This window comes from Pleuronectes platessa, chromosome 19 (genome assembly GCF_947347685.1).
Source record: "Pleuronectes platessa chromosome 19, fPlePla1.1, whole genome shotgun sequence".
NCBI lineage: Eukaryota > Metazoa > Chordata > Actinopteri > Pleuronectiformes > Pleuronectidae > Pleuronectes > Pleuronectes platessa.
The window spans coordinates 20,519,153-20,537,176 of record NC_070644.1 but is presented as its reverse complement, the minus strand read 5'-3'; the positions used below and the strand labels follow the sequence as shown (position 1 = coordinate 20,537,176).

At 44.8% G+C, this 18,024-nt stretch overlaps 3 protein-coding genes and 1 long non-coding RNA gene across 11 annotated transcripts; 2 read left to right on the top strand and 2 right to left on the bottom strand.

The window, feature by feature from the left end:
- Positions 1 to 38: 38 nt before the first annotated feature.
- prpf4 (PRP4 pre-mRNA processing factor 4 homolog (yeast)) lies at positions 39 to 6,372 on the bottom strand. Of its 2 annotated transcripts, none has more exons than XM_053410935.1 (15): positions 6,058 to 6,372; positions 4,724 to 4,944; positions 4,462 to 4,648; positions 4,010 to 4,097; positions 3,848 to 3,927; positions 3,467 to 3,560; positions 3,220 to 3,314; positions 3,049 to 3,107; positions 2,777 to 2,900; positions 2,599 to 2,688; positions 2,391 to 2,513; positions 2,109 to 2,216; positions 1,853 to 1,971; positions 278 to 384; positions 39 to 208 (listed from the first exon to the last, which is right to left on the bottom strand). In XM_053410935.1, the coding sequence occupies exons 2-15, from the start codon at positions 4,893 to 4,895 to the stop codon at positions 122 to 124; spliced, it is 1,533 nt and encodes a 510-aa protein (XP_053266910.1). In that variant the 5' UTR covers positions 4,896 to 4,944; positions 6,058 to 6,372; the 3' UTR covers positions 39 to 121. The 2 variants fall into 2 exon arrangements, with proteins under 2 accessions (XP_053266910.1, XP_053266909.1); XM_053410934.1 differs by having other exon boundaries at positions 4,724 to 4,964; positions 6,058 to 6,366.
- On the top strand, positions 6,082 to 7,392 carry cdc26 (cell division cycle 26 homolog). 3 transcript variants are annotated; one of them, XM_053410936.1, is made up of 3 exons: positions 6,082 to 6,211; positions 6,917 to 7,007; positions 7,097 to 7,392. In XM_053410936.1, exons 2-3 carry the CDS (start codon positions 6,927 to 6,929, stop codon positions 7,301 to 7,303), a joined length of 288 nt encoding a protein of 95 aa, XP_053266911.1. In that variant the 5' UTR covers positions 6,082 to 6,211; positions 6,917 to 6,926; the 3' UTR covers positions 7,304 to 7,392. The 3 variants fall into 3 exon arrangements, with proteins under 3 accessions (XP_053266911.1, XP_053266912.1, XP_053266913.1); XM_053410937.1 differs by having other exon boundaries at positions 6,090 to 6,217; XM_053410938.1 differs by lacking the exon at positions 6,082 to 6,211 and adding an exon at positions 6,224 to 6,488.
- A 30-nt stretch (positions 7,393 to 7,422) lies between these two features.
- Positions 7,423 to 14,217, bottom strand: fer (fer (fps/fes related) tyrosine kinase). Of its 5 annotated transcripts, none has more exons than XM_053410928.1 (20): positions 14,065 to 14,217; positions 13,261 to 13,399; positions 12,922 to 13,053; positions 12,636 to 12,809; positions 12,458 to 12,557; positions 12,170 to 12,353; positions 11,946 to 12,083; positions 11,744 to 11,863; positions 11,543 to 11,665; positions 11,261 to 11,462; positions 11,051 to 11,149; positions 10,757 to 10,963; positions 10,522 to 10,644; positions 10,384 to 10,440; positions 10,175 to 10,293; positions 9,845 to 9,939; positions 9,631 to 9,754; positions 9,275 to 9,429; positions 9,068 to 9,190; positions 7,423 to 8,853 (listed from the first exon to the last, which is right to left on the bottom strand). In XM_053410928.1, the coding sequence occupies exons 2-20, from the start codon at positions 13,327 to 13,329 to the stop codon at positions 8,717 to 8,719; spliced, it is 2,481 nt and encodes an 826-aa protein (XP_053266903.1). In that variant the 5' UTR covers positions 13,330 to 13,399; positions 14,065 to 14,217; the 3' UTR covers positions 7,423 to 8,716. The 5 variants fall into 5 exon arrangements, with proteins under 5 accessions (XP_053266903.1, XP_053266907.1, XP_053266908.1 ...); XM_053410932.1 differs by having other exon boundaries at positions 10,757 to 10,960; XM_053410933.1 differs by having other exon boundaries at positions 11,072 to 11,149.
- Positions 14,218 to 14,292: 75 nt separating this feature from the next.
- LOC128425277 (uncharacterized) lies at positions 14,293 to 17,470 on the top strand. The gene is made up of 2 exons (XR_008333105.1): positions 14,293 to 15,290; positions 16,134 to 17,470. It is a non-coding gene; the product is annotated as an uncharacterized LOC128425277 (long non-coding RNA).
- The last annotated feature ends 554 nt before the right edge of the window (positions 17,471 to 18,024 follow it).

Here is an 18,024-nt window from a genome sequence, read left to right as displayed (position 1 = left end):
TAATGATGTATAATAAATAAAAAATTATGACTGAAAGATTGAAAATTAAAAAATGTAAATTTTTATTAAACAAAACAAAGTCCAGTTAATATTGACTTTTATTAAATCATGTGCTGTGACATCACTCCGATACCCAGAGTTTGAAGGTGCGGTCATAGGAACAAGTTGCGATCAATTTCCCGTCAGGTGACACGTCGACTCCCATGACCTGAAAACAGATTACATTAACGACTCCGACCAAACAGATGAAGTGACCAATAAGAGCGCAGTGTCTCACCTTCCCCTCGTGCCCGGCGAGCGTCTTCAGTGGCGTCCAACCAGGCTGACTCCAAACCTTTGCTGTGTTGTCATACGCTCCGGTCAACAGGAAGTGACCGTCTGTCGCTACAAACAGAAAGTGACATCAGATAAAAAGAACGATTATTCTAAGTTAAAAAAAGACAAGTGATTGTTAAGCTGAGAAAATATACAATAAAGTTTTCAAAAAACTCTTTAAAGTTTATTCCCGGCTGTTGCCATGGAACGCTAGTTCAGGATAACATTAACGATAGGATGAAGGACACATGGCCTTTGATGTAAGGGAAATGTCCCCAGTCTTTTAATGATAGAACAACAGGATCCAATCATCAATAGGATGAAGGACACATCCTTGTAAAGGGGAACGCCCCTCATCTCCTCGACATGATCAAAGTAACAAGTCTGCTCCTATATGTAAAGCTGTATGTACATCCTTTGATCCTGTATCATTATAGTAACTAGATGGTAGGAATGCACCTTTACATTGGTTACCACCTGCCAATAGAACCAAAGAGGTTCTATATGTGGCGGCTGAACTAAAGAGGAGGGGAGACCAGATTTATCTTGAGAAGACTGAGAATATTAAAAAGCTGTCACATGGAGTCAAAGCAAAGGAGACCTCTATTGCGGATCAGTACTGATAAAATCAACCAACACTTCCAGCGGGTGGAGAACTGGTTTAGAGAGATAACTCAGAAGAAGGATCGACCGACCCCCTGCAAAGTTCGGCCGAGTGACGAGCTCAACATCCTCACGCAGCAGAAGAGCGATGCTGAGGACAAAGTGAATGATATGATTAGAGAGAACCAAGTTCTGCAGAATGAAGTCCTGCAGCTGAGGAAACAGCTCCTGGAAGAAAGAAAGCAGGGCCAGCAGCCCCACACGAGGGAGGTGGCCTCTCAGACCGATCTCAGTATGATCCCAACATGATCAGCTGTGCTCGTGAGCGTCCTGATCCAGGGCCACTCAGCTGTGGCGACCGGAACTCAAGCAAAAATTGTTTGAGCCCCAAGAAGACAAACGAGGGGGGACAAGGGGTGGCGAGGGGCCAGACTTCACATTTAATCAGTTTTGACTCAGAAAATGAAATGAATATTGTTTTATTTTTTGGTTCTGGTGGGCGAGGACTGTGTGCAAGCACTTCCTATCAGCTCCCACACCTTACATCATTAGGGCCGATTCACAGTGGTATATTAACGTCAGAAGCCAATAAGATTAAAACAGGATCTACAATCTATTGAATGCTGCGTTCCAGACAACTTTGAACGGAAGAAAGAAAGCAGGGCCAGCAGGACAAGACGAGGGAGGTGGCCTCTCAGACCGATCTCCCTCATAAACTGCTGGAGGCGGAGCTTCAACAGCTGACAGTGTTCGAGGAGAACATCCATATCCGAGTCCGATCAGCTGCCGCGAAACAACTCAACCAAAGAAAAACTCAAATGTGTCCGTCTCGATGGTTTCTGAGGTGTTTGAGCCACAAGAAGAAAACAAACTGGGAGACAATGGGCGGCGAAGGGAAAGTGTCAGAGTCGTATGAGTTGTTGTTGTTTCTTACGTTGGTAGCGGACTGAAGACAGAAGGTTCTGGTGGGCGGGGACTGTGTACAAGCACTTCCTGTTTCTCAGCTCCCAAATCTTGCAGGTGTTATCACCACTTCCTGTTGCCAGGTGATACCTGTAGAACAAAAAATATTTTTTACTTCACCGAGTTTTGTTTCTCATCTTTGTTCCGTCTTCTGCTTCACTCTTATTTGAAATCTGACTCAAGCTGGTTGGTTATGTGTAGAGCGTGCTTGTCTCTGATTGGCTGACCCGTTGGGGGAGAAGTGCACGCTGTAGATCTCCTTCAAGTGACCCTCGAGGAAAACGACACAGCGTCCAGTCCGAAGGTCCCACACCCTGCCGAACGAATCCAGGCCTCTGATTGGATGACAGGTAGGGAGGGGCAGGGGCCACAGACACAGTGTACATTTTAATTTTGATTGTAGTTCTTTGTAGTACTGTGTAGTACTTACTGCATCCTATCCCCACTACATCTTCTTACACTCTGTGCTAAACCCTTGTGTTGTAGTAGTGTGTAGTAGTGTGTAGTACCCAGTAGCAGCCAGGGAGCCGTCGGGGTGGAAGTGAAGGTCGTGGACTCCTTTGCTGTGACCTTCCTGATGAAGAATTTCCTCCTGAACCTCCAGATCCCAGAGACGCCACGAGTTATCATAGCTACACAGACGCATATTAACTGTGTATTAATACATGCTGTGTGTCTTTGTACAATGACAGTGATGCTGAAGAAACACCCATTTACCACGTCGTTCCGAGGAACCTTCCAGATGGATGCCAGGCCACACGGGACACTCGCTCACTGTGACCCTCGATGTCCGCCACAGGCTCGTCACTATGATAACCAGGGACCGGAATTAAAGAGCATATAAAACAAAGTTCCCCTCCCTGTGTCCCCTTCTCCACCTCCTTCTCTCTCTCACCTCTCGAGGTTCCACAGCTTCACAGAGCCATCAGCAGCACACGAGGCCAAGCTGACATCCGATAGCTCGAGAGAGACTCCGGCCTGAGGGCGGAAGACGATGGCGCCGACGTTGGTGTTGTGTCCTGAAGGACAGAGGACGGGTTCCCAGTTACAGAGTTTAAATCGATGTCAATAAAAACTGTGAAAAACTGAAGTTAAATACTTAATCTTAATAATCATCTGCATCTAATTAGAATTTAACATCAACACGAAAGACAATGCTCCGCCCACCTCTGAGTGTACGAATCGGGCTGCAGTCGGGGACGGACCACAGCTTACACAGACCACTCCTGTTGGGGGGGGGGGGGGGGGGGGGATTTGTTAGTTCAAAAGAAACTAAACTAAGTTGCTGTCATGCTAACTTCTTGTATGTTAATTGTAACAGGAGGCAGGGTTTAATACCAAGAGGCTGTGGCCAACATCTTGGAGTCAGGGCTGAAATGGCAGAAGCTGATTGGTCGATCGTCACCGATCTGGCTGCAGAAGTTGTTCAAATTCTGAAGAAAAATTGTTTAGTTTGTTTCTGCTGCTAATAATATTATTTAAACAATATAATGTTATTACAAATATTTAACGTCTCTTGCAGTTGATCTAATTGGTTAATGATTGATCAATAAATATCACATGATATAATCTGAACGCGTCTCACCCTCAGACTCTTGTGTAGCTCTTGTTGTCGCATCACCATCGTCGCCTCGGCCACGTCCCTCTGAGCTCGCGCAGCCTCCAGACGCTCCATTGCCCTGATGGACCAATCACAGCAGAGCCTTTCAGTCTCAACTAATCAGATCCTTTCCACATATCAGCTCTGTGATGATTTTGTCATGATGATTAGAGCGAATTTAAAGTTTAAACTTATCAATAAAAACACCAACAACTTCCAACATAATTCAATGTGATGAAGTGATGATGTAGATCTGAGGTGATGGACCGATCAGCTGATCAATAACATCTTTACAGAACATCGGGTCACAAATCTAAAAACAAATGTCTGCTCCATCTCCAATTCGTTAGTTTGTTATCGACTTACCGGGGCAGAGAGTATTTGGCCAACCAGAGCCGGGCGTCCTTCAGGGAGGCGGAGCCTTCATGGTACCACGTCAGCTGACACTGTGATTGGTCAAAGACAAAATACTGTAACACCGTGTGTCGTTGTGTAGTGCTGGTGTGTACTGTTGTGTGTTGTTGAGACCTCGTCCTGTGTTCTTTTCCCTCGTTCTTCATCTTTTCTGGACTTTTTCAGAGCGTCTGGACCAACAACAGAGAGAACGCCCCGCAACCTACACACAAACACAAACACACACATTTAAAACTTTGTTGTAACGTCAGCGTTGGGTTTTGTTGCCTCTACCATGTTTGTTTAGTGTCATGTATTGTGTTTTGTTTTCTAATTACTGCCAAAACGCTATGAACTGTGGGTAATTCATTTTGCAAAGGAACAGAATGTATGACTTACAGGAAGTGTAGGTCAGAGTCATGAGATACGTTATGATGTCACATACGTGAGGGTGAGGGTTAGGGTAAGGGTGACCTCTGACCCACAGCGGAGGTTGAGGTCTTAAAAACACAGCAGTGAACTTCTCGAGGGAAACAACGGTTGATTCTGCAGCTTTTAGTTTGAGTCGACACATGAAGCTTTCCCACCTTTCCCGGCGATCAGCTGGTCCCTCTCCGAACAATATGATTGGCTCACTGAGAGCCCGGAGACCCGCCTTCACCTCAGTGTCGTCGGTGGAGACGGTGATCTGACGTGCACGCCGCCGCCGCTCAAACTCAGCCAGCGCATCATTCTGCCGCTCGCTGACCCGCTCCTCCATATCCAGAGTCTCTCCTGCAAAGCATCATGGGAAACGAGTGTCACCCTGATGCGAGAACACACGCTGGTGGTTTACAACATGAGACTCACCTGATGAGATGTTGATGTTTCCCGCCTCAATCCCCGCCTTCACCGCATCACTTCCTGACGTGTTGCTTCTCCCCATGTCGGAGCTCAGCCGTTCCCGCTCTTTCTCCTCCAGGCTTCCATAGTAAACACGACCCCTCTTCACGGGCGGAGCGATGTCATCATCGTCAGACATTTTAAACCTCTTCTTTACTTCTTTGCTGCTACTGCAATTGCCCCAGAGGATGCTGGGAAAACTAGAAAGCTGAATACAAAACAAAGAAATACACACAAATCTAAATAAATACAAATTTGAACTTTTAAAAACAAAACATAACAAAAAGAATGAGTAACTTCAGTTTGGAATTCTTAGATTTTTAACAAAAAAAACACAAAAAAAACTATTGTTTTAAAACTGTCTGAATGAAAGTAACTGAGTACAATTACTTTGTTACTGTACATAGATGTTTCAGGGAACTTTTCTGACATTCTAATACAAATATCTGATCTTTCTGTTGCTGTTTTAATGCATACGAGGGGAATTATCAGTTTTTTGTGCATCATCGAACATCCAGACAAATTTGAATCTGAATGGACAATAATAGAAGACTATTCCTTTCCTGGTTTGAACTATATTCATGTGTGATTAGTCTCAGTTTGATTTGCACAGTCGATAAAAACGACCTTCACAGGGAAACTTTTTACTTTCCTACTAAAACATTTCAGACCCTGGACTTTTACACTTTCACTTCAGTTAACATCTGGAATTAGTACTGTTATACTTTTACTCCAGTAATAAGGTTGAATCAGTCCTTTTATTAAGTTAATCACAAACATAAATACGTGAACATTTCAGATTTATGAAACAGCGACACCCATAGGACGACGTCAGATCACACGTTGTCTCTAAAATCTGCGTTTTTTTTAACGCAATAAATATCATCACAGATGAACCACAGAGCAGCGGAAACCGGTTTAAAGGAACAGACGCAGAACAGACCACGATCCAGGGACGACTCTAAACGATCAGGGTACGGGACCTGGGCTTGTGTCGGTTCCTCCGGCGGTCCAGGGAGGATCTTTAATCCGCTTAACAACCGACTGTGATTAAATCGAACTGAGGGTCGGAATCGAACATGTTCCGCGGTTCAGGTTCGAATCCACCATTGGAACTTCTTCCTCTCGAGGGAAGCAGGCGCTGATTCATTACATGTTTTGGTCTCGCGGAGGTTCCGGTGCTTTTCATCTCACATTCAAACAGCCACGTCCCCTGCGTCACGCGACGTCACTCACAACTGGTTCAACGGGGAAACTTTGAAATCTGTTTAAATTAAATGAGATAAAAAAATAAAACTCACGTGAAGACAAACGAAGCTGCTGCGTCCCTGCTCCGCGACCCGGATGTACCAGCGTCTTCTGCTTCCGGGTCATAGGCTGCATTTCCGGTTGGTACAGCGGCAGAAGACGAACCGACTAGGAGAAAAACCGGGAAAACGTCAGCGCACCTGTCAGGTGAAGGTACTTTTATGTCACACGTTCGAGCCCAGACAAGCGGAAACAGCCGAGAGCAGCTCGAGTGCTTCCGGTTCCATGTACCGTTGGTGTTAGACCTTTAAACAGACATTAGCCTGTTAGCTTAGCATCTGTTTACCTTCAGACCAGATGAGACTCTTCTCTCTTCTTCTACGGCTGCGACTCACTGATCGATAATTGACGCGGTTCAGCAATAATCTGGAAAAGGAGGGTTTAACCGTGAACATCGACGTGGGCTCCCCCTCCTGCTAGAACAGTGATTAACAAATTTAAAATCATTTTTATTTTATGTTTGTATTGTTGTTATTGACAGAAGAACAGAAAGTCTATTAGAAAAACGGGGAAATTATTAAGAAATACTGAATCTCAATTAGTTTGTCACGTGATCAGTATCAGCTGTTTGTCATGAGGCTATTCAGTAAAACCAAACTTTATTTGTACAGCTCCTATTCACAAATTATAGATGTTAAGAATATGTACAAGGTAAGAAATCATCTGTTCTTAACTTCCGATGACATAAACAGGAAACAAACGTCAGTCAGGTGAATTCACTTCCTATCTCAGCAGTAATCATAAAGTATTTACATTCACAAGGAAAGAGTTCCTCGAGCATGAATGGAGAAGTTTGTTAATGTTCAAAGTATTTATATCAAAGAGTCTGACAGTGGACGTCTGTGTTTGTAGAGAAGAGAAGATGTTGAGGAGGAAACCGACTCGTCTGGAGCTGAAGATCGACGACACCGAGGAGTTTGAGAGCGTCAAGAAGGAGCTGGAGGTTTGAATCCATTTTAGCTTCCATCATTAATCATGTTGCTACTCGGTGATCGATGCTGTCAGCTGATCAAAACACAACTGTTCTTTTAGGCCAGGAAGCGTCAGCGAGAGGAGGCGGAGTCAGGAGGCGGAGTGGGCGGATCTTCTGTTATCAGTGTTGACATAATCGGGGGCGGGGCCTCTGCATCCTCCTCCACAGCAGCGTCGAGGGCGGAGCTAATCAACGAACGAATCGGGTACAAGCCCCACCCCAAACCGGCCACTCTGCCCACCCTGTTCGGAAGTTTACAATTTTAACACGACTAATAAAGAAAAAATGTTTACAACTCTTTGTTTGTGTTCAACACAACAGAAATAAAAATGTTCATATTTAAAAAAAAGTCAAATACGTCTCGTACACATTAAAATCGACAAGATCTGTTTGTTCATTTTTATTTTCATAGTAAATGCTACAATGATATTTTCATAAAGAGTTGGAACAAATATAAAAGACAAACGGGCGATTAGTGTTCGACATAAAACAAATGTTTTATAAAAAAAATCTTTAATTTATTTACAGTAACAGTCAGTAGCTCTGACATCACTAATGTCTAGGCCCCGCCCACATGCAGTCCAGGTAATGGTTGACCAATCAAGACTCATTTACATGCAGCTGTTCTTTCATTGTAACATGTATCCCCCCAGTTACTATAACAAGTAAACAAACAGTAAGTGCTGTTTATATAGGAAACAATTGTAATCTCTGGTTTCATTAAATAAATTCAAACAAAGATAAAAATTAAAAAACCTATTCATGAGAATAAGGGAAAAAACTTTAGCACAACGTCATGATGGAAGCCACTGATTGGTCAGAAACATTTCCTGGAATTACACAGTAGAAAAAGCCAAGGTGGGCGTGGTCTGTGTGACTGATGTGTGTAAATATTTTTTCAGCTGTCAGAGAATAAAACATGACAAACATAAAATTAATAAAAACAATAAATAAAAAAAATCAGTTTATATTAGTGCTGACAGCTGATTGGTCCTCAGCAGTGGAATCCTTTAGTGTTCAATCCGTTGCCATGGTTACAGTAGTGATGGGCGTGGCTGTCACATGTGTCATCACACTCGCAGTGCGCCGCTCTTTGTTTGGAGCTTGTTTTGTAAAATTCTTTTTGGTGATTTTAGCTTCCCACTGACGTCGTGCTTACTGATCATGTGACTGGTCGGTGTAAACATGTGTTTCTTGTTCTTTAGTTTCAGTTTAAACAAAGTTTTAATAGTTCTTGTTTACGATGGAATCTGATATTGATTTGAATATAGTTATTTATCAATATGTGATCATTGATTCCTGATCAGGACTTTGATGTAGATTCTAACTCAATTCAGTGTAATCAGACACATTTAACCAGAGCAAGAAAACTTGCTACATTCACACTCAAGCTATCAGCCGAGCGTTGTGGATCGATCAGCTGTGGTGTCAACAGGTCATGTTAGTGTGTAGCTACATGCTAACATCGCGGCATCGTTAGCACCCAACAGTGTTTCCTTTTTTATAATGTAGTTTAAAGAATTTAGCCAAATGCTAAATATTAACAAAGGTTGTAACAAGTGTCAACCTGCTGACCACGCCCACCTGACATAAAAGTGACTCGTCTTTTCTGATGGCGTGCCCTGATGGCGTCCTGCTCCCGAGAACGTGACTTCACTCTCTTCCGTCTGATGATGTCATCACTTTTTCTTGATGGCGGTGAGGTCTCGCTGCAGCTCAGAGAACTTGGGTCGTTCCTCTGGGTTGTACTGCCAGCAACGCTGCATCACTTTGTACACTTCATCCGGGCACCGCTGAGGACACACCATCCTGTAACCTAGCCACCAGGAGGAGGGGGGTGTCATTTCATAATGACATTATCACAAACATTTTTACACTGTCTATCCAGAGATAATAATACATCAGGTTTATACAGCGCTTTGAAAAGCTCTCAAAGATGTCACATAATCATCGTTACTTCATTCCTAAATGATAAACCGATATATATGTAACCAAATACTTAATTAAAGAGGTGTGAACGCCGTCTTTACCTTTTTCCACCTGCTCTCGAGCCTGCTGATTGGTCATCCCGGGATAAGGACACACCCCGAGACTAAAGGTTTCCCACAGCAGGATCCCGTAACTCCACACATCACTCTCTGAGCTGTAACGACCTGCAGCAGCCAATCACAGAGCACGGTAGTCAGACCAATTACAGCAGGAAACAGAGCACACAACTAGTTTACAAATTGTGTTACCATAGTTGAGGGCTTCAGGTGCCGTCCATTTGATGGGAATCTGTTTGAGTCCAGAGGAAGAATAAATGCCATCGTCCTCCTGACGACTCATCCCAAAGTCACTGATCTTCAACACGCTGCCCTCCCCCACCAGACAGTTCCTCGCCGCCAGGTCCCTGAGGAACATGTGGAGATTGACAAGGTTCATTCAAAGGACTGGGAGTTTAAAGTGGGATTGCAATATGCTCCACGTCTGAGCCGTCCATAAAGGAATCGTTAATAGTCGTTCATCTTTAAGGATGAACGACCATTAAGTAAATTTCTGGAAGAGCAGATGATGCGTTCACAGACTATCAGACGCCACAGCACTCCGTTACCTGTGGATGCAGTTCTTGCTCTCCAGGTATGCCATCCCAGCAGCGGCATCGACAGAGAAGCGAACAAGCTGCTTCGTTTTCATCTCGTCTTTCTTCTTCCTAAGAAAGGACAGGAAGTCTCCACCTGACAGACACAGCAAACGTCACACGAACACACCTGTCAATCACTCGAACCAATGAGAAATCAGCAAAAGGCTGGTGAAGCTCCACCCACCAGGAACCAGCTCCATGACGATGTAGATCGGCTGTCGCTGCGTACAAACACCAATCAGCTTCACAATGTTCGGGTGGTCGTACTGCTTCAGTATCCTGCAGCCAATCACAGACAAGCAGCATGAGACACCAGTCGATCACACGCTGGAGGAAGATGCCCCCCCCCCCCCCCCACACATTGAGTCTATAATTTTTGAGTTGTCAACTTAACTGGGCCTTGAGATAATGTATGTAATGATTAGGGACATTTAATACAGAAAAAATAAAGAGTTAAACTCAAAATAGTGTTTGAACAGTTCTGTTGTTTTCAGGGTTCATGTGAAAATCTGACCTGGCCTCAGACAGGAAGCGGATCTTCAGCTCTGGAGGTAAATCTTCTTTACACGTTTTAACAGCAACCGGCAGTTTGTCGCGCTGCAGTGTCCCTTTAAACACTTCGCCAAAGTTCCCCTGGCAGCCGGCAGACAGCAGGGACGGATGGTTAATGGAGGCAGAGACAGGTTACACATGTTGAAATGGACACATGTGTCGTGTCGTCACCTTTCCCAGCAGGTCCCCGAGCGTCACGTCCTCATGGTTCAGGATCCACTTCTTATCCTGAACAATCAGTCAATCAATCACTTGCCTCAGACATGCTAACGTGCTGATGTATGTGTCGGTGACCAGATGAGCGGTTACCTTGAGGACAGGGTGGAGGAGAACGACTCCAGACTTCTTGGTGATGACCTGCTTGGTGGTGAAATGATGCTCGATGAGTTGAGGGATTGTGGAGAACCCGGTCCCTTCGAAGCGGTACTGACTCTACCAGAGACACAGGAGGGATCCACAGTGGATTTTAATTACAGGCATTTTTTATTCCAATAATAACAATTGATGATGATTAACATTAACTGAATGTTTTAACAATACGTACGTCGGCGAACTGGATGATGAAGTGTCGTCTCTGCTCATCAGAGAACACCGACAGGACGTACTCGCCTGGTTTACCGTGACTCTCCCGCACCAGGAAGTCTCCCTGTTGCCGCAGGAGCTCCTGAGCCTCAGTGCGGGGGATGGCACCATGATACCAATCCTGTTCCCCCAGGGGGCGCTCCGATGTGGGGATCACATCAAAGAACTGCTGCATGGGGGGGGGGGAATATCTTTACAACAACCAAACAAACATCGTTATAGACAAATGATAGTCCAATCAGAGTCAGAGTCTCACTGAGGAGGAGGAGCCAAGCACCGATTTAGGAGAACGAATCATTCCAGCGAGAGAGTGACGCAGCGTGTCGAAACGAGACGTCTTCTCCTTCGTTTTATCCTTAAAAACAAACACACACAAACAAACAACCACACAAGTCGTGTTTAAACATATATCTGACAAAAGGAGCATTTATTTTGAAAGTCTTCTTTAGTTCCTGTGCAGATTTACAGTAGATCCCATAGAACGAGCGTCGTCCTCATATGGCAGTGCAGGGGGAGACGGTTGTGGGGGAGGGGAGTTGGCGGCGGCAGCCATCTTGGTGTCCAGCAGGGCCTTCTGGGAGGCGAGGCGGGCCTCAGATCCACGCAGAGACTGGACAGCGTGACGGAGCTCGAGGAGCGCGAGCTTCTGACTGAGCAGCAGCACACAGCTGAGGGCGAGAGAGATCACAATGAGGAGAGAGAGGCATGGAGAGAGATGGAGAGAGCGATGAAAACAGACGTTACTCACTCGCTCCTCCGCTCGCCATCTTGCTGGCTTGTCTGAATCTTGGTGTCGAGGTCATCGGCCAAGGCCTCCTTCGTCCTCAGGTTCTGCTGAGTCAGCGTCAGCTCCTCTGTCGCTGACGACATCCTGAGAAAAGAACCAATCACAGACGTTACTTCAACAGGAAACAGTGTCGGGACAGTTAGTCTTTCTCTCGTAGCTCACATGGCCTGCAGACTGTCAGCCGTCAGCGTGTTCCAGAGGATCTCATTGGCCGGCAGGTTGTCCGTCTCCTCCAATAGAGTAGTGTCAAACTCCACGTTTGGCTCCGGAGTCTCCGGTGACCTGAGGGACAGACAGACACTGTTACCCCGGTGGTGAGGAGAGAGAATGTTACCAGTGTAACCACAGCGTGTGATGTTGGGACCTGTATGCATCGATGAAGTGTTGATACTCGGCGAGTGGATCGATCTGCTGAACAGCTGCTGAGATCTCCTGATGAACTTTCACGATGTCGTCGGTCAGAAGACTGCTGATCTCACAGTACTCCTCCAGAATACTCTTACTGCAGCGATATAAGAGTAATAGATTACTTATACTGCTGAAACAGAGTTCAAGCTCAGTTAGCGTGTCAGGGGTCATGTGACTCACAGTGCGAGCGTCATATCCTCCTGCATCCGCTGCAGAGCGTCCAGCAGAGCAGGCGCCGCGTTGCGTCGGTGGTCGTCCTGCTGCTTCCTCGCGCCGCACACTGCCAACACATACTGGTTATGAAGGTTGTGGAGCTTCGCTGTCACTTTGTCGTAACGCTCTCGGGCACGCTCTGCCTCCCGGCCTGTGATTGGATCAGAAGCGGGGAGGGGGGGAAGTCGAAACTTTAGATGAACTGCCATAAACTAGAAGCAGCCCAACACAAACTGATCACAGATCAATAAAAACCTTTTGTCAGAGCTTCTTTATATTTTTCTTTGGCGTTGTTTGCGTCACGGCTCAACTGACGGTACGTCGCCTTCAGCTTCTCCAGGTCACTCCTGGTCACCTGTCAACAACAACACCAGGTTATAGAGGGAGAGAGCCGATCAGATGATGTGGTGTTTCTGATTGCTTCCCAGCAGACCTTGTGATTGTGGCTCTCTAGCTGTTGATGAAGACTCTGGTAGCTCTTCTTCACCTGCTGCTTGTCTCGTATCAATGTGGCGAGGCGGTGCAGAGGACCTGAGTTCAGCTCGTCAGCGTGACTCCTCATCACTCGCCCCAACGCCTCCGTCTGACGAATCACCTGCGACCAGGACTGACACAGACAGAGAGAGAGAGAGAGAGAGAGAGAGAGAGAGAGAGAAGTGGGTCTGACTGCGGATCGGGCGAGACCCACCGGGACTGAATGAACAGGCAAGTCCGCTCACCTTGCTGACGGTGCTGACGTAGTCCGCAGCTTCCTGTTTCTCAGTTTGTTGAGTCATGTTAAGCAGCAGAGCCGCGTACTCCTTATCACTCTTCACCCGCAGAGTCATGAATCGCTTCACCGTCTCCAGCAGCTAGAGGGCGACAAACAAACTTCTTGACTGACAGCTCTGATGGCTCTTTAAAATGTTATTTTGTACAGTGTAGACTTCAGGGTTTATTCATGTCACCACTGATCTGAGGCGCTGATCTCAACACGCCTGAAGTTTACATGTTATATACATGTTTCAGAATATAAGACCATTAAACATCGGCTCTGACACGTGGGAACTTAGACAAACCTTTAGCTCCCAGTCCTGCAGCTTCAGTAAACCCTCATGGGAATTCCTCAGATCCCGACCAAACCCCATCCTGATCAGTCCCACGGCACAAACACAGACACTAATGGCGAGGGCGAGCAGGGAATGATTGCATGGTCATCTGTAGAGAGAGAGAGAGAGAATAGAGGTTAATACATGTGTACACAAAGATGTGATCACATGTCACAGTAAGACGTGTAAACAATTTAATTAATGACAGCTGAAAGAACAAAAACATGTTTTTCTACGCTCACGAGACGTCATTGATAAACTTCCTGACGCTGACGTGACGTCCTGCAGCTGCTGAACATGTGATGTTGTGTTTATACTGAATAAAGTGAAGCTGATCGAACTGAGGACTGAACTGTTCAAACTCTCTCATGAAAACACACGCGATCAACAAGAAGAAAGATAAACTGATTTATTGATCCAGGTATTAATTCGTCTATGAAAAAGTTGAGCTAATGCTAACCAGTCCACCTCCTTAAAACCAGTGGCAGGGAGAAGTTGGGCTAATGCTAGCCACTCCTATGGGAAATTGAAGTCCGGCTAGCTGCAGCCACTCCTCTTCATCAGAGCCGATGGGACAGTGAAGTCAGAATAACACGAGCCTCCTCAAAGTGAAGTTAAACTCTGAGATCCTGTGAGGAGCAGCCGAGCAGCAGGAGCGCTCTCCTGTTTCCTGCTGCTCGTTAAAGCAGGGAGGAGAAGGAGGAGTGGGACGCTCGGGAGGGGGCTCCCTGTTTTTCCACTTCTCCTCGGGACTTTACAGCCGCGGTCACGCACCGGGAAGCGGCTTCGTTGCTCGGCGGACTCGCTGTCCGGTCACCGCGTGTCTCTGGCGTCCTCCGCCGGGACCATCTCCTCCTGTTGTCCGAGTTTTTCTCCTCCGCTCCCCCGGCTTCTCCTCCTGTCGTCCGGCCTCAGAGCTAGGTGGCTAACGGCTAACAGGGAGGGGCTTCCGCGGGAAACGGAAAGGGGGAAAGGGGGGGGGGGGGGGGGGGGGGGGCTTAGGGGTCTTTATTTAGACTAGAAAATCTTTAAAATCTTTCGGATCAAATTTATTGATTGAATTATTAACACCTGAAGCAGATTCATCATAACATATATATATGTGCATCATATTTTACATGTATTTATCTTTTCATGTACATAAAAATATACAATCATGTTAAAAAACTGAGTGTGGGAGGAGCTTCATATTAGAATCAAACAGAAAAACAGTTTCTGTCTGACCGGTTATACACACACACACCTACACGCACACACCTACACATACAAACACACACTCACACATTCATACTGACCATTTAGATTATATTGACTATATTGAACATATAGCTCCTGAAAGAACATGAGATTCAGTCCACATAAAGCTGTATTCTATTTCCCTCTGTTGACAGTTTAAAACCATGAGACGCTGCAGTTTAAAAATGCGATTCAAGATCCATAAATCAGAATTAAAAAAACGAAGAATTGAAAACAGCAACAAAAATATATGTATTGATAAAATGACGGAGTCAAAAAGACCAATAGAATTGAAAGAAAGAGAAGAAGCTGTTAAATGATTATTAGATCTCTTCCAACAACACAAACACAGAGAGAGGGAGCTCCGTAGAGAATGACTGGAAACCGGTGAAGTGACGCGGGGGGGTCAGATTGGAGTTGAGACCGGTCGAGTTCCATAGAGAATGAACAGGAAGGGAGAGAGAGAGAGAGAATCATCGTCATGTGGTAGAACAGGTTTGGGCGAGGCGGTCGAGCGAGCCTCACACACACAGTAAAAAGGAGAGAGACACAGATTTGTACTGTTGCTGGAGTTTCCTTCAGTTTGAGACTTGATTTGACTTCAGAAGAAAGAGGATACAACCCGAAGGAGAAGAAGAAGGTTATCAGAGGTTTCTTGACAACCAGGGAGTGAAGAAGAAGAAGAAGAAGAAGAAGAAGAAGAAGAAGAAGAAGAAGAAGAAGAAGAAGAAGAAGAAGAAGAAACACCTGTGGCCTCTTAACAGGTGAGTCTGAAACACGCTTGTGAAACTAATGTGGGCTCTCTTATTATTATTAGTGTTGTTTTCCACTTCATGGAAGATATTTCACGTTAACTTCAGCTCTCGACAAAAACACAGAAATATTCTCAAAGGAATGAAGAATCAAAACTTCCTCAAAGGAAGTACTTCACTAAAAGTATAAAAACTTCACAAACTCTGGACAACAGTAAAACTACAGGTACTCCAGTAAAACTACAGGTACAGGGAGAACATCGATTCCCTATGAGATTTTATACGCAGATAGTTGTTAGTAGAGATTAGCAAAAATCAAATCTGGGCCTAAAACACAAAAAATACTCATTGGTTGTGTTTCCTGTGGAGAAATGTTTGACTCGTGTGATAAAAGAAACTAACAGGATAATAAACAGTGACCAGCGACTGAGTCTGACCCCAAATCTCCATGTCCTGTACATGAAGCCCCAGAGAACTGCCTGTGGCCTCCAGAGGCTAATTGGTTGTCAGATAATAGCCAATGAGCTATAAGATTGGAAACATGTGACCTATCGTGTTGTTCCTTTTCGTTCCACAGGTCACATGTGGAGAAAGGTGCTGATGCTAGCTGTGTTAACGCTAAGCTCGGAGGCTGGAGGTATAGACCAGGTCCGCCACGCTAATGCTAAATCAGAGATAAACACTAACTCGTCCACAGGTCAGGTCAGGTGTGCTAATGCTAGCTCAAAGTTTAAATGCTAACTCTGGCACAATTCAGGTTAGCCATGCTAATGCTAGCCTCCTCCCCTCCTCTGCTACTTCTTCTTCCTCTTCCTTCCATCGCTCTTAAACTCTCTTTTTGTCCTTCCTCCGCAGAGCTCTCTGATTGGTCAGATTTAGAGTGGTCGCCTGTGACACGTCACCATGTCATCAAACATCCACGTTTCCCTCGACAATCCGTATGGTCAGGTGACCATCCCGAGGGCCAAGCTACGCTCCTCTGATGATGCTGCCACGGTGATAGCCAATCCAATGGCTCTGAATAGTAATGAGGGGAACCCGTACGGGTCATCGAGCGCTGCCCCCCCACCACCCTACATGGTGAAGGAAGATGGAGGGGGGGACGAAGAGGAGGTGAAGTGGTGCCGCGCCTGCTGCTACCGCTGTAGAAAGAACAAATGATGTCACAGCAGCAGGACGTGACGTCAAAGCGACAGGATGTGACGTCATGACACTAGGAAGATTGGGATTGGCTCAGATTAATTTATTCATCAGTTTTTCTCGGAGAAATGAAGGATGGAAGGAAAGGAGACAACTGAGGAGGTGAATGATGAGGAAGAAAGGAAGATTCACCAACTTGAGGAAGTTGCAACCATTTTGTGTTAGTTTATGTAAAACTGTATTAATTTCTGTTTGTTTAGTTTAAACACTTAATAGATACAAATAATTTTTAGACAAAGCTTCAAGCTTCATTTCCTGAAACAGGCTCCACCCCCTGAGGAAAACCATGAGATACAGCAGAAAGCCTCAGAAGCAAAACGACCTGAACCTGAACTCGATGTCTCTGCTGCTTCTGAACTTGTTTCTACTTTATTTAACATTTATACCAACAAAACAACAATTTCAGTTTTATTTGTCTGTTAAATGATTTTATTAGTTTCTGTTCTGATGTTTGAAAAGTAAAGGAGAGACATCATTTACACCACGTGGGAGCAGATCAGACCCAAAATGGCTGCTGCTGTTGTTACCGGTAATTTATCAATCTTAAGAAAATATATAAACCTTTTAGAGGTTTGTAATTTCATTGCTCACCTAAAATACTCATATTCATTACACTTCATTAATACCAGTTTAAACTTAATTAATCCAGGTTTAAAATTGATTTACCTCCGTTCCTGTTTGATATGAGTCTTTACCTCTGAGCAATTTTTATTATCACGGGACTTAGACATTAATGATGACGTTACACATAAATTCCTGTAAACTGGACAAATCAGGTTGATTGTAGATTATTAATAATTTCTTTGTTTATTCAAACATCTGTTTTGTATATAGTTTATATTTTAAGAAGTTTTCTCTGCAGATGAAATGTTTTCATTCAGGAAGTGTTGGAGATTAAAGTGTTTATATTTTCATATCAATGACTCTGTGGTGTAAATTCGAGCAGACAGCAGAATGTGGTGTTTGCGGTGAAATAAAAACCATGTGAAGAGGATGTTTGGTCTTTTTTAAACATGGAACAGACCAAAGTTCACATGTGATTTAAAATTTAATTTACATTACAGAGAAAATTTACAGTTTAGTATTCCTGAGTAACAGGATATTTTGTCATTATGGCCACAACATAAATAATCAACCTGTAGAAAATATTACTGTTTTTAAAACCTAAGAGGAACATCCAAGCTGAAGTAGAATGAGCAGGAGGTGTTTGGACTGCAGAGTTTCACAGACTGTTGAAACGGAACTGGAACTGTGTGGACTGGACACATGGACCAGTCGTATGTCTGGTGCTGCAGGAACTCACCATCTTGTCCGTGTAGCTCATGGATTCCATGAATAACTAGAGCTGTTTAAGGAGGAATGAGACGCTGTCGTTCTGATTCACATATCTATAATGTTTGAGGTGCTGGGGTTGAATATTTCATACTCACACACACACAGGGTGAATTCAGGTGGGACACTTGATAATGAGGGAAACCTCCAGTCAGTTCATTTTCTAACTAAATCTAATCAACAGGATTTTTCCTTTACGTTAACATGAAGTCAA